The 14448-nt window shown below is 53.1% G+C and overlaps 1 protein-coding gene across 1 annotated transcript in view; it reads right to left on the reverse strand.

Moving 5' to 3' along the window:
* The window catches only part of Slc29a3 (solute carrier family 29 member 3), a 33869-nt gene extending 20724 nt beyond the window's left edge, over positions 1–13145 (reverse strand). The window contains exons 1-2 of the mRNA XM_057751268.1: positions 13079–13145; positions 10609–10907 (exon numbers count right to left, since the gene is read on the reverse strand). Of these exons, the coding sequence (XP_057607251.1) occupies positions 10609–10907; position 13079 (300 nt within the window). The 5' untranslated portion in view covers positions 13080–13145. The remainder of the gene's footprint in view (positions 1–10608; positions 10908–13078) is intronic.
* Between the last annotated feature and the right edge of the window lie 1303 nt (positions 13146–14448).

Genomic DNA, 14448 nt, shown 5'->3' on the forward strand with positions numbered 1-14448 from the left:
CCAGGTAAAGAGGTTTCTCTGGGCAGGGAGGCCCTGAAATGAGCCTGTTTATCTCTGGCAGGCCTTGGATAAGCTTCCTCTCCTCGGAATGCCATTAGGACCCTTTGATATGAGCGGAGTACATTAGTCACGAGCCACAGTAGCCTCCAAGTCTGAAGCTGCTGCCACTGAACAGTTCTGTGTGGCCCCCACCTCCAGCCTGCAGTGAAGGAGGCAGCTGGGCTCCTGCAGGGTAAGAAAAGTGATTCCAGCCTGGGGGTGGTAGATCAGGGCAGCCAAGCATTACCTGGATCACAAGGCCATGAAATTAGCAGCAGTGAGCAGGCTGCAGCCAAGAACGATTGGCCATGCAGGCGCATGCCTTCGACTCTATGGCTCCAAGGCCTGCGATGTAAAGGATGTATCCCCATCCTGGTACAGTTCGCTCCAGTCGGAACAAGGTAAGAGGTAAACAGATGGAAGGCACTGGCTTCCTGTACTCCTGAGGTCCCCTGAGAGGGGACATGGGCCTGGGATGTGGCGAAGTTTTAGAGGCTACACCATCTCCAAAAACCAGATAGGAGGCCAGGTCCCCAGAGGCTGACTAGTGGGGGGAGGGGAGTGGGGATTCCAAGGAGAGAACAAAGCTGAAGTTGGAATAAGATAGTGGCACCTCAAGACATTTCAGTCAGTCCATCTGAGCCACCACAGGTCCCTAAGGATGGGGAACCCCCATCAGATGGTTCTCCCAGCCCTGGGTCCTTTGACCCTTTGGGCCATCTCCAGGGCAAGGCGTACTGAGAAATCTCGCTCTCCAAAGAGCAAAGCCTCCCCAGTCTTCCATCCTTGTTCATACTTTCTGGTCCCTTCCAGAAGGTCAGCAGAGCTCCAGGGAACTTCTGGAAGGTGTCCCCACTTTTCCTGTCTGCACAGAGTCAGGAGCACTCCCTCTTCCTTTCCCATCATAAGGGAGCACTCCTTTTCACCCCCTGCCAGAAGGAAGCACTGTCCTTCCTCCCCTGAAAGGGGGGAGGGGGGCTCCACCTTAGCCCATGCTGACTGAATCACTGCACCAAGACTGCCTGACTCAGCAGCACTTTCTCCTCCAGGGCTGGCTGGCTCTTCCTTCTCTGTGTGGGTCAAGAGCTAAAAAGAATTAAAAATTAAAAAAAAAAAAAAAAAGCACTTTGACTTCACTGGTCCTCTTCCCACCAGGTCCTTCCTTCCCTTCCTTCAGGACTCCTAGAAAGCCTTGACTCTACCCTCCCTACGGAGAGCTCTGTCTGCCTTCCTCCTTGGCTGCCCTGGGAGACTATTCCTGCCTAGGGTCCCAGGGTCCCCACAGCCTACAGCCCCACGCCCATCCCATCCTCATCCTTCTGGTATCACAGGCCACGCCTTCCACAAGGGTCCAAGAGCCTCTGACACGAGGGTAGTCTTGGAACCCCGAATGACCCTGATTTGGAAAGGAAGTCTTGGATCGGACTGAAGTAAAGGAAGGTGAACCCCGTACCCAAGGCATGCGGTACACATGAAAAGAGAGGGTGAGCACACAGAGGGGGGACGACACAGGAATGCTGGGGGTCCGAGGCCCCTAGAGGCTGCAGGATATAGGGACTGCTCTTTCCAGGAGCCTTGGCTCCTGCCTCCCAGTTTGACAGGCTGCTGAGTTACTGAGAAACACCTGCCTCATCTGTTGGCATCCACACACACCTCCCAGCCCTGTACAGCCCGATCTGTGCCCAGGCCTGTATCACCAACACAGGTTGGTGAGGAGCAGTCCTAGGGCAAAGTGTGGCTCTCACCTTTCTGTAAACATGAGGATATGGTCCCTTCTGTGACTACTGCCTGAGATAGCACCTTTACTGAGATTCCTGGGGCCCTAGAGGCCTGAAGTATTTGATCATTGGTCCTCACAGGCCAGGCTAGTCACACTCATTTTGTATACGTGCACACACGAATGACATGTGTTCTTCAGGTATGTGCACTTACTTATGTGTATTTGTGAATGTGGAGGTCGGAGGTCAATGCCAGATGTCCTCTTTGGCTGTGTCCATCTTATTCTTTGAGACGGGGTTTCTCACTAAACCCGGAGCTCACTGCTTTGGCTAGACCGGCTGGCCTGCAAGCTCCAGGGATCTTCGCATCTCTACCCGCCCCCAATGGTGGTGTTAAACATACATACTGCTCATGCAGGCTTTTGTATATGGGTGCTGGGGATCTGAACTCGGGTCCTCATGCTTATACGGTAGGCGCTTTAGCCATTGGGTCACATCTCCAGCCCTCTTCTCTTTACTCTTAAAGATGACTATGAAGCCCCCAGTCACCAAAACAGAAACCGAAGCGGCTAGCTCTCCCAAACCTGGGTCCCCCTGCCTCAGGCTGAAAAATGAAATGGCAGTGTTCTTTCTGACAATCCTGTACCCTCACCCACCAAGCCTTCCCAAGGCCCTGAGAGGACAAGCCAGCATCTTTGCTGTTCCTCTTTCTATTCCTCCTACACCGAAACCAGCTAGCCAAACAGTGGCTCTGAGGCCCACAGAAGGAAGGGCCAAAGAAAAAGGATCCTGAGAAACACAAACACTCACCAGCGACAGTCACTGTGAGTGTCCAAGTCTGCCTGTCTCTCTTTCCCTTAAGCCATGGGGACACAGAATGGTGACCTTCTTAGGAAACTCCCTAGCGCCCATCCAGTCATGCCTGCATGGGGCAGCTCCTGGAGCTCCTTGGTGGGGCCCAGGCATCAGTCAGGGACAAGAGCCATACCCGAGACATAGCAGTTCAGGATGTGCTGCCACTGGAGGGGCCTCTCTGCTAGCCTCGCCAGGTGCTTCCTCCCACATGAATGGCGGTTTCACTGAGGCAACAAACTTCTCTGAAGATTCATGTGGCGCCAGAGCTACAAGTTGTGACTGGATTAGGTGTGCACACATGTGGGGCACACACACACACCAGTGACAGTCTAGTGGAAACCCAGGCCCTCCACTGTCCTTGTAGAACTTTCTCAGCCTGGGCCTACCCTTAAGAAAAGTGCTCCGGGCTTGTGCAAGGGCTTGTGCAAGGGCTCCTTTTAGCTTTGCTCTCAGCTTACCCTCATGGATCGACCACATTAAAAAGACACCGGCAGACAGCCAGGCTACCTTCTAGCATGCTGGGGAGATAGTCTCTGGATTCTAAGGATACAGGTGGGAAGAAATAAAATCAAAGACAGAGATAGAGAGGGAGAGATGGATGGGCCTGGGTGGCCGTACAAGCGGAGAAGGATAGTGAGCTGGTGGGGAGAAAATCAAAAAGGAACAGGAGCTGCAGAAGTGGCCAGAGATGTGACTGACAGCGATTCAAGCCAAGCAGAAGAGCTGAAACAGAAGGGGGAGCCATCACAGGTGTTGCACACTGGGAACCGCGCGCTGGCTGGACTGTGGTTAGCAACAGAGGGTAGACAAGAAACCTAAAAAATGGCTCATTTTTGGTTTTTGAGTCTACAGATGGCTTCAGCGGCCATCCACACGAGCCAAGTGATGGGTAGCTGGCAGGGAGAGAGGCAGCTGACCCTCATCCTGATGGCCACCTACCCACACTCTACGGCAGGACAGCTCGAGTTCCTTGCAGCCCACTGACCACTGCTGTCTCTTTTCAAGGCATGGTAGGGCTCAGGCAGGGCTTTAATTCACTTTGGTGTGTGTGTAGGGGTGGAGAGTAGCACCATGATTTGGGATCGTACTTGTAAAAAGTTCGTGACCAAACAGGCTACCTCTCCTCCATCTGGAAAGAAATCCATGTCACACTAAAGTCTGCCTATCTCTAGGACACCAGTGTTCCTATACTGGGGATAGTCTTGCAGGTCTGGTCCCCCTGGCAGCTGGCTACATCTGCACCCTGGGAAGCAAGTCTGAAGGATAGGGCTGGGAGCTGAATACACATTAGGTACCCCAGCACTGATGGGGGCTGCAGCCCCACTCATCTGAGCAGCCACCAGCATGTTCCTTCAACCTCTACCCACCTCTGTGAGCAGAGGACACATGTCCTCACACCTCACAACGGCAGGAGGCGTCTTATGTCACAGACTACAGCCCATGGCAGGCTGGGAAGCAATGGGATGGGTCCAGGCCAGAGTTCTATCTTACTCTATTTTCCTTTCTGCTGCCTGCCTTTCATAGTACAGGTGAGCTGTACCATTTCCTGGGGCCCTTTCCTTTGACCACCCTCTTCTTCTCATAAAAAAAAAAAGTATTTAAAGTATTTGTGTGCATGCACACGCGTGTGCGAAAGAGAAAGAGAACACTACATGCACACCTGGAGGCCAGAAGAGGCTGTTGGATCCCCTGGAACTGGAGTTACAGATGGTTGTGAGCCAGCATGTGGGTGCTGGGAACTGTATCTGGGTCCTCTGCAAGAGTAGCCGGGGTTCTTAACCAGTGAGCCATCTCTCCAGCAGCTCCAACAAGATCCTGCTCCTGTTAACTTAGTAAACACCCCCAGCAGGCTGTCTAGATGCCATCTCCACTCCCCACTGGCCCAGGGTCAAATCCAAGGGCAGACTATCCCCATCCAGCCTGGCTTACACGGTTGCCTGTTCTACGCTACTCCTTACACCTGCATGCAGAGAGGGGCTTTACTTACCCAATGGCTCAATTCACATTTTACTGGGGCTTGAACCTAGGACCTCTCATACACTAGGCAAGTACTCTACCACTCAGTTCATCCCCCAGCTCTCTTTTTGCCTCCCGAGGAACTAGGATTGCATACAGGCCTACACCAACCACCACACCAGGCTGAAGGAGTCGTGTGTTTACATGTAGACACCACTTCCTGGAAGTGCAGCTTTGCTGCAGACACTGGCTTTGCCAGGTGCCGCGAAGAAGTGGAAACACTTTAAAATGCAGACACAGACGGCCCAGGAGTTACTGAGGGTGACACACAAGATACTCGGCTTAGTCCCAGCTGCCATGTATGTGTTACTGGGTGAGAAGTCCTTGCCTCTGTCCAGCTGTGGTGATATCCCCTGCAGCAAGGACCAGGAGGTTATGCCTACGAAGGCTCTGCCTGGCACATGATGCTGCTAAACATCACACAACTAACGGCCAACTTTGTGATCTCAGCCAAAGGCTCAGTAAAGACCACTGCTATGGCCTCACTTCTTCTCAAAGCCTGGGGAGGTTTCTGGGTCAGTCCAGGCCTCGCAGAGGTTCGTAGTAGCGGGGAGGGGTGACACACAAGCCTTTCCTCGTCAAGGCTTCCTATCATCTGATCCTCCTCAGATGACTCCTATCTTGAGGTCACATAGGTCCCACTGCTCCTGTCCCTAAGCCCTGGAGACAGGAAGAAGACTATGCAGCCCTCTTCCCGGCCACACTCCTGGCGAGCATCTCCCAGAGACAGTGGAGAAGACCCAAGCCCATCCCTGGCTGACGTGTGGCTTGGGGACAACACAGACACACTGAAGAATCAACCAAGCTTAATGACCTTCCATTCGCCAAGCCTCCCCAGCCAGCCCCCTGCCCCGTGCTCTGTAAGGGCTCTGTCAGTCCCCACCCCGGCTCTCTGCTATAGGAAAGGTCATTCCTTGGACTTCCAGGTAGGGTTGCTCTAATTCTCCGAGCAGGAAACAGGCTTCCCACTGCCAGGTTTGGCAACTTGACTGACACTGGAGGAAGTCCTTTGAGATGGCTTCCTGGAGTCGCTGGTGCTCTAGCCACAGCCCACTTAATGACAGTAGCTTTTCACCCCAGGGTGCCCTCTGACTTTGATCCTGATGTAGGTAGCCCACAAAGCCAGGCATGTGTGTGCCCGGGTGAGTCAGAACTGGGTGGGTGGGTAGTTTATCGCAGCTCCCTGGTGACTCCACGGTGGCCGGATGGTGACAAGACAGGACACAGTTATTGCAGGGACTCTGCTGGTCTCCAGCTCGATCTAAATCTCGGTTCTGACACTTGCTAGCAAATGACCTTGGGCTGGAGACCTCAGACCTGGGAGCACCTCAGTTACCCCATCTGGAAACTGGGGACAAAACACTTATTTACCAGAATAGCGTGCGGGTGATGGATGGGTAAGTCACGGTGTGGGTGGGTGCAAGCAGCATGGCGGGGACTTGGCGGCGGTCAGCAGATCTTCAACAAGCCCTCTGATAACCCAGCCTCCAGTTCCTCTTTTAGAAGCCATTTCATCCTGGTTCCTTTTAACCCTTCCCCTCTGGAGTCGGGTGCCTGCTCTTAGTTATATGAGGTAGCTCCCAGATCGTGCTATCCTGTGGCTAGGCAATGCGGTCTGGACTAGCAGGCAGTAAATACTGGAGTGGGACCCCCTAGGTTCCTCCATCTACTGAGCCTGGTCTTCCCTAGGGAGAAACCTCATTTAACATCTTTGCCAATCCATCTGAAAGGTCGGCCCCGGTGACTCCAGATCCGTTTCCCTACAGCGTAAGCCCTCCCTTAAATCAGGGTATCACTTTCCTCCTTAACAATGTGATAACCAATGCCATACAACCTTGACGTATCGCCACATGCCAGGCGCCTGCCAGATGCTTACCAGTGTGCGTCCTGAGAGTTGTCAGCACAGTGGGAAGGCAATCCTCCTGGTTAAGTGGATCCTACATCCCTTACTATGTAGGAACACTGGGCCATGGTCACCAAAGTTTGGCTCAACACCCTGGCTTTCATGGTGAGGCCCTGACGGGGAAGCACTGGTGCTCTAAGGATGCAGATGTGAACCTGTGGCCTAAAGGGAGTCTGGGGGTTACCCAGGGAACACCCACGGACTTGAGCGATTGCTCTCCCATCTGGGACACAGAGGGGGCTGATTTTGCTGTTCTTGGACTAGAAGAGCCCATCCAGTCTGCGGCAGGGGCTAAGAACAACTGAGGGGTCCTCTCAGCAGGATGGACCACCCCCAACACACACACATACACACACACACACAGCCTCAGACACAAAGGGGACCCTGACAGACGAGGACCAGGGGCGGAGCCCAAGGGCAGAGCTCAGTTCCTTGGGTTTCACAAGTCAGAAGAGAAAGCAGCCAGGCCACATGCCTGCACAGCCTCCTACACACCACTCTAGGAGCGTGTCCACTTTTGTGACCATCTACCTACCCAACTTCCCTACTGCAATTCTCTCCAGCCCTGTCTTGCTGTATGTATCTTGGGCAGGTGTCCTAAGCTATCAGAGCTTCTGACTTTCTGCCTCCAAAGAGGTTATTCAGATATTCCAAGGACAGAAGAGAACGTCCCTGTCACTGCTGCTGGCCCGGTGGATCTAGGAAACCCGAGCCCCCACAGCACCCCTGAGCTATCCTTTCGCGTCCATTCGTCTATTTTTGCACTGATAGTTTTGATGTAGCTGCCCCCGACCCCACTGGCTTTATCTAAGGTTCTTATTCCAGAGAACAAAGAGGAGAGGACAGGGAAGGCAGAAGAAAGCTCTCTAAACCATCTCCAGACCTGCCGGAGACAAGAGGAAATGAGCCCTGGGATGGGAGATGGCCCCAAAGGCGACACAATGGGGAGAGCTGTCCACAGTCCTTTTGGGACAAATTACTCCACCTTAGCAACACACCGGAGGAAGGTTAAGAGGGAACAAGCTGTCTCCCTGACTCTCGGTGACCCTCAGGACACAGGGCAAACTGGGGCTATCAGCAAGATTGGAAGGGAGCCGGAGGGAACTGGCTGGCAACGGGTGGCACAAATAGGAGGCAAAGAAAAAGAGCCCTGTCAAATGCAGACAGGCCCCCAGCACGCTTGCTTCCCCAGCCTGGCCCATGAATCGAGGGGGTGACAGGTCTCTCATCTCCGATGCCAAGAGCCAGGAGCTGCGGGCAGCAGGCAGGTACTAGGCCTGCACCTGCCAGCGCTCGAGTGCCGCAATAAAGTATCATAGCGGGACCCGGAATGCTAAGTGCCTGCAGCTGGGAGGGATTGGGAGCGCCGTGGCCTTTCTCTGGCAGGCCTGAGGATGAATGGAGGGGGAGGGACAGGTGCTCACACAGCCGAGCCCTGCCCTGGGGAGACAGACAGATGGACAAACAGGCAAAGAGGTTCTGGAGGAAGTCCAGTGGGCAGTTTCAGTCGCGGAGGCCTGCAGAAAGCTGGACAGCTTGTGTCACTAGTCCATAAAAGAACGAGGCCAGTCCCAGATGATGCCAGAGATGCTGTTCACACAACACCTGGGACGGCGGTGCCAGGCTTTATCCCGTGACGTGTAATAATGGGCCTCATTGCTACAGCTACCCTAGGAGGGCAGTATAACCAGTATATACATAAGGAACCAGAGTGTACAAGGCCCAGAGCCAACAGAGGCCACATCCTGGGGGAGCTTCCTAAAGGCCACCGTTCCCATCAGTCACCTGTGTGAATATGTAAGCCCTGACTCCAGGACCTGGGTGGAACGAGCCTGTCGCCAACAAGTTCTCAGGGTGCTCCTGGTCCCACAGTTCCATGTGGGGGGCAGTAGGACTCTAAACCACCATGGTCTGTCCCTAAGAGCTTTTCGGGTACACATATGCAGTGATGCCCTTCTCCAGACCCTAGAGCCATGTATGAATCCACAGGCATGTAGTAATGGCCCCTCCTATGCATCAGAACCATGTAGGCAGGGTGAGGGGTATGTAACAGTCAGTGTCATATAAACCTTAAAAAAGGCCAGTGTCCCGGCCCTTCTCAGCCTTCAGCCAGATCAGTCAGAATCCCCAGGCTACGTATCAGGGGAGGTTCTAGAAGTGGCTTCAGGCATGTGTGTGGTGGAGCCTTGGAGTGATGCTCAGAGAGAGCCCATCCATTGTCTGACTTGTGACATATAAAGCTGAAGCCTGTTCTAGAGGGCTGGCCAAGGACTCAGAGGGGCTTCCAAAGAAAGAGATGTGAGCCACCTCTGGGGCCACCAGAGGGGTTGGCTGGGGTCTGCTAGCACATTCCTTCTTGTCCCTGAGGGACCCACAGAGGAGGAGCACAAGGCTCAGCAGTGTCAGCCTCCTGTGCTGGCATGCTAAGAACTAGCTCTGCCCCCACGCGTGTTGCAGGCGAAAAGAGCCAGGCCTCCCAGGAGGCCCCGACCCACTCTACAGAACCACTCTTAACAGACTCCTTTACTAGGTACAGTCAGGCTCCTGAGCCCTCCTCCCTTACTAGGCATTGACCTCAGATGGTGCAGCTTTCCTTAGAGGATGATGTAGTCATGGCCAGCAATGGAGGGAAGGTTGCTGTGGTGGCCTCCATATGATCTGGCTCAAAGTAGAAAAATAAGACAAAGGACTCTGAAAGCCAGTGCCTCCTTCTTGGGGCAGTCCCTGCTCACCCTTCAAATCCCTCTGTTCCAGGCCACAGGGGCCTGAGTGTGTCTCCAAGACTTCATTCCCCTTAGAACATAGGTGGCATATGTCTGAGTGTCCCCCAAACTTTCCTATACAGAAATACATTCCTCACCCGGAGGGAGTAAGAAGATGGAAACCGAATCCGTCTAGGATGTTTAGAGGGGATTATGGTTAGTCATGGGATGGTGCCCTACAGTTGCATTCTGGTGGCTTTATGAGACGAGGGAGAGGGACCAGGCTCACATACGCCCACGCTCATCTTCCATTGTCACAAGACGCCTTGTGCCACCTGAAGATGACGCGCCTAACGAGAAAGTCATCACCAGACACAGTGTCTCAACAGAGGGCTGTAACCAAGAGTCAAAGCAATCTTCCTTTCCTCAGAATGGTCATCACTCACCTGACTGGTGGGACTTTGATCCCAGTCATGGTGAACAGACTGGTACACTCTGTCTCCCCTAGCTATAGGGCCTCTAGTTTACAAGGTGTACAAGGTGTTACAAAACAATGTTACAAAACTATGCTTAGACAGCTCTCTCTCTCTCTCTCTCTCTCTCTCTCTGTGTGTGTGTGTGCGCGCGCGCGCGCGCGCGTGCACATGTGCACAGGACATTTTAAGGGGTGTGAAGCTTTGGTTTTAAGCGCTAAGAAACACAAGAAGACTACATTTCCCAGCCGTCTCTGTAGCTGATAGAGTCACGTGATTTAGTTTGGGCCAGTAAGATGTAAAGAGGAGGAAGGTACACCTTCTAGGAAGTGTTCTTACAAGCAACAGGGCTTCCCTCCTTTCTGTCTTCCTATAGATGTCATAATGAATGGGGCTTTGACTGCCAGCTTGGATTATGAGGTGACCTTGGATGTGAGAACTAGCGTGGGGAAGCAACCCACGTGTCCAAAGTTGACTGTGACAGAAAAATGACCTCCTCTTGCTTTAACTACTGCTATTTGGAATTTTCTGGAGCCCACAGCTGACTTGATGCTGTAAGAGTCGTACCTTTAATTCCCGGAGGCAAAGATTCTGTGTTCTCACACGCACCATTACACTCGGTATAGAACCATCCTGTCCACCTCCCACAGACAATGGCAGACAATCTGAAGAATGGACTGGGTCTGCCCATCTCCATCCCTTCAGCCTCGGGAGGTAGAGACGAGGTCTGGGTACCACACAGTACAGGGCCTTGAGCCCAGTGGATTCTTTCTACTGTGCCCACCCAGACTCTGCACCTACAACACCCATATTATCAGCGTGCAAAGGTGCTCCCTCCAGCACCCCCAAGGATGGCCTAGCTCCAGGTTACCTGCTCCCCTGGTGAGGGAAATGGCTCTTACCAGGATGTCTGTGTCTTCGGAGTCCCTCCCTGACGCCAGGCGGGAGCAATTGCGGAGTTTAAATGCCCAGTACTCCTTGGCAGTCACAAAAAAGTTCCAGGGCAGTAGGCTCCCAATTCCCAGGCAGAAGAAGATGATGTAGGCACCATTGAAGCGGTCCTCTGGCCTCTGCAGGCCGGGGGCTGGGTAGTCTAGTAGCTTCCCCAGCAGGGCTTCCTGGTCAGCTTTGCGAGGGCTGCTCAAGGCTCTGTAGGTAGCATTTGAACTGTGATATACATTGTCCTCAGAGGCAACGGCCACTGTGGGAGCAGAGAGAGACACAGAAGGGGCAGGTTAGCAAGCACTGAAGCTGGAGACTGGCTTAGCCCATGCTAGGTCTACCCTGTCCTTGAAGTCTGGCAGGAGAACTCCAGGTTTTAGGATCAGGAAGGAAGATAAAAGTCAGACTAGAAGAAGGACAGGCTATCAGAAATGGTAGTGACTGCAGCGGTCATCTCAACTACGCAAGGACAGCACAGGCGATGTGTAAGTACGGGACAAGGGGCATGAATACCTTTGGTACAGATTGAGGCAAGCGGTGCAGAAGGCCAAGCCTGGGTTAAAGGCATTCCCATCCGAATCAGAACCCTTGATGGGCAAAGAATGAGACCCCAGCTCTTCTACATTATGCAAAAAGATAAGCAGGGGGGAAATCACACACACACACACACACACACACGTGCTTTTTACATATGCTCAACATACCGTGGAAGACACACAGGGGTCTTCCAACAGTGGATGTCTTTGGAGGGAGATGGGAACAAGGAAGGAAGAAGTGTCACTGTTAATTCTTATTTTTTGTGCCATTAAACTGGGCCAGGAATAATGGCACACACATGCCTATAACTCAGTGGGACTCTGGAGGTGGAGGCAGAAAGAGCTGGATTCAAGGTCAGCCTCTGCTACGTGGAGAGTTCAAGAGTTAACCTGGACTAAGTGAGACCCTACTTCACAAAGAAACAACTTCTGTACTTCAGCACATGGTTACACCCAACACGTGAGCCGTGACAGTCAGGTGCTAGGTACTACCCTACAGATAAGAAATTTGAGGCTCAGAAAGATCAAGTCACTTGCCTAGGTCACAGTGGCATGAAATGATACAGCCAGGCAGTCTGGATTCCTCAACTCCTCGCCCAGGGATGGTGTAGGAATGCTACTCTGCTGGTTCCAAGTCCCAGCAGCCCTCCCTCCGAAGACATCCTGCAGCAAGGTCCAAGGCGACCATCATTAGCACTGCTGAACAAATGGGCTCTGTAGGACCCAGACATCACCCTGGAGCAGGCAGGCAGGAGGTTCTACAGGGTTCTGTCAGGGTGAGCAGGGCCCCTCTTATAGCCTTGAGTCATGTGGAGATCAAAGATGACCATCTAACCAGGAGGCACACACACACACACACACACATGGACGCACACATGAGCACGCTTAAGAACACTTGTTCTTTCAAAGGTCGTGAGTTCATGATCCCTGCTTGCAGGTGGCTCAACTACTTTATTATATTGTATACATTTATTATGTATACAATATTCTGTAATGAGGTTTACAGATGGTTGTGAGCCACCATGTGGTTGCTGGGATTTGAACTCAGGACCTTTGGAAGAACAGACAATGCTCTTAACCGCTGAGCCAGCTCTCCAGCCCAGCTCAACTACTTGGAACTCCAGTTCTAGGCGATTCAATGCCCTCTCCTAGTTTTTGTGGGCACCTGAAAGAACTTGTGCATACTCACACAAAGACACACGTATATACACTTAATTATTTTTAAATGTCAAAGATAACCATGAACTGCAGAAGCCACCAGAGAACTGGCAAGGAGCCATTCCCAGAAGTTCAGGCTAGGAGGGTAGGTGCAGGGCCCAGTGCGGGTGACCCAGACCCACACAGGGCTGGAGCCCCTTCTCGGCTGCGGTGTCTGTTCATCAGGGACCATTCAGCCTTGACCAAGCATCTGAAGTTGCCAGGGATCCTCTCTAACCGGGTCACCGGCGGTGCAGCAGACTGAGCAAAACCTTATTACTCTTTATAAAAGGTAGCTGTGGCTTTGGATGAACAGAGAAAGACAAAGAAAGGAGGGAAGGCCAAGAGCTTCCCCAGGCCAGGCTACCCCTGCCCCTGCCTAGAGTCCTGGGGTAAGGGCCAGTCAGAGCTGGAAAGGCTGAGAGCCTGGGGACAGAAAAGATCCCTGGCCAGTGCGTGTGCCTCCATGACTCCTGAGGACACAGGCTGGGGATGAAGAGCGAGCCTGACAGCAGGCTGGGACACGTTCCCTCGGCAGAGGCAGCTGTGACACCCGATCTGGACCCACAAAGCTTTCTGGATCCTTCAGGCTGACCTGTCCCCACACGCAGGACCAGAGAGTGAGGCGGGGAGCCCAGGTTCAGCCTCGGAAGGGGGAGATCCAGCCAAACATGGGGGCCGCCGCGCCCGCACTTACTGTCGCTGTCGCTGCTACCTCCACCAGGTCCGGGGAGCTGGGCCTCTGCGACTAGGGCTCAGCCAGGCCGGGCTCCACCCTTGCCCTTCCACTCGCCCTCCCCTCCTCAGCTCTCCCCGCCCCGGGCTCCCAGCGCTTCCGGGTTTGCCGACGCCTCCCTCTGGGCCCCCTCCCCACACGCGCGCCCCCGCCTGGCGCACGGCAGCAACTGCAGGCGTCCCATTGCAAAGAGCAGAAAGCAAGTCTCTGGGCCAGGTCCCGCCCTGCCCCCCTGTTAGCACCCTCCCACGGGAGGGGCTGGGGTTCGGGGCCATCTCAGCTACATAGTAAGCTTGATATCAACTCAGGCTACTTGAGCCACACGTGCACATCTAGATACATCCATGCACACTCATATACATATATATGCTTGTACACACATGCATACATGCCTGCACACACGCATCACATACATGCTCATATATACACATGTACATACACACTCACATATACATATACATACAGAGGTGAGGCTCAAAAATTAGCATATCTCGAAAACATCCTCAAGTGCAAGAGGAAGAATGGGGACCAGAACACGGCCCTGTGGGAGAGCACCAGCCAGCATGCTCCAGACCACCCCAGGCGCATCCCATACACAGAGTGGGTTAGGGGGCCTCAGGATCAGGAAAAATCAGCAAACAAGAAATTAACCTGTACAGTTCTCCTTGTCTCCCTGTGTCGTTTACTGTAATCAAATCCTGAGTAAAACCAACTTGGGGAGGAAGGGGTTAATTTCACCTTAGCATTCCAGTGAGAGAAGTCAGAGCAGAAACTGAGGCAGGATGCTGAAAGCAGGAACCAAAGCAGAACCCAAGAAGAACTTCGGCTTACAGGACTTGCTCTCAGTGGCTTGCTCAGTCGTGTGTGTGTGTGTGTGTGTGTGTGTGTGTGTGTGAGACAGGGTTTCTCTGTGTAGCCCTGTCCATCCTGAAACTCACTTTGTAGACCAGGCTGGCCTTAAACTCACAGAGATCTGCCTGCCTCTGTCTCCCAAGTGCTGGGATTAAAGGCCTGTGCCACCACCGCTTGGCTTCAGTCTTATTTCTTATACAGTTGAAGACCACCCGCTCAGAATGGAATGGGCCCTTCACATCAATCGTTGATCAATATCATTGCACCTGGAGTCTTTGTTTTTCGTTTTTGTTTTTTCTAAACCATATGGTCTTTTCCCAAACTGGCCAACATGTAGAGAGACTGTGGAAGTGCTCAGCCCTAAAAGGAGCATCTAATACCACACCCTTCCCTCTCAGGGGAGACTCAGGGGTCACTGAAAAGGGGTAGAAAGATTGTAAGAGGCAGACGTGGAACATGACTGCAGGGAAACAGAGTTT

Source organism: Chionomys nivalis, chromosome 19, assembly GCF_950005125.1.
Source record: "Chionomys nivalis chromosome 19, mChiNiv1.1, whole genome shotgun sequence".
Taxonomy (NCBI): domain Eukaryota; kingdom Metazoa; phylum Chordata; class Mammalia; order Rodentia; family Cricetidae; genus Chionomys; species Chionomys nivalis.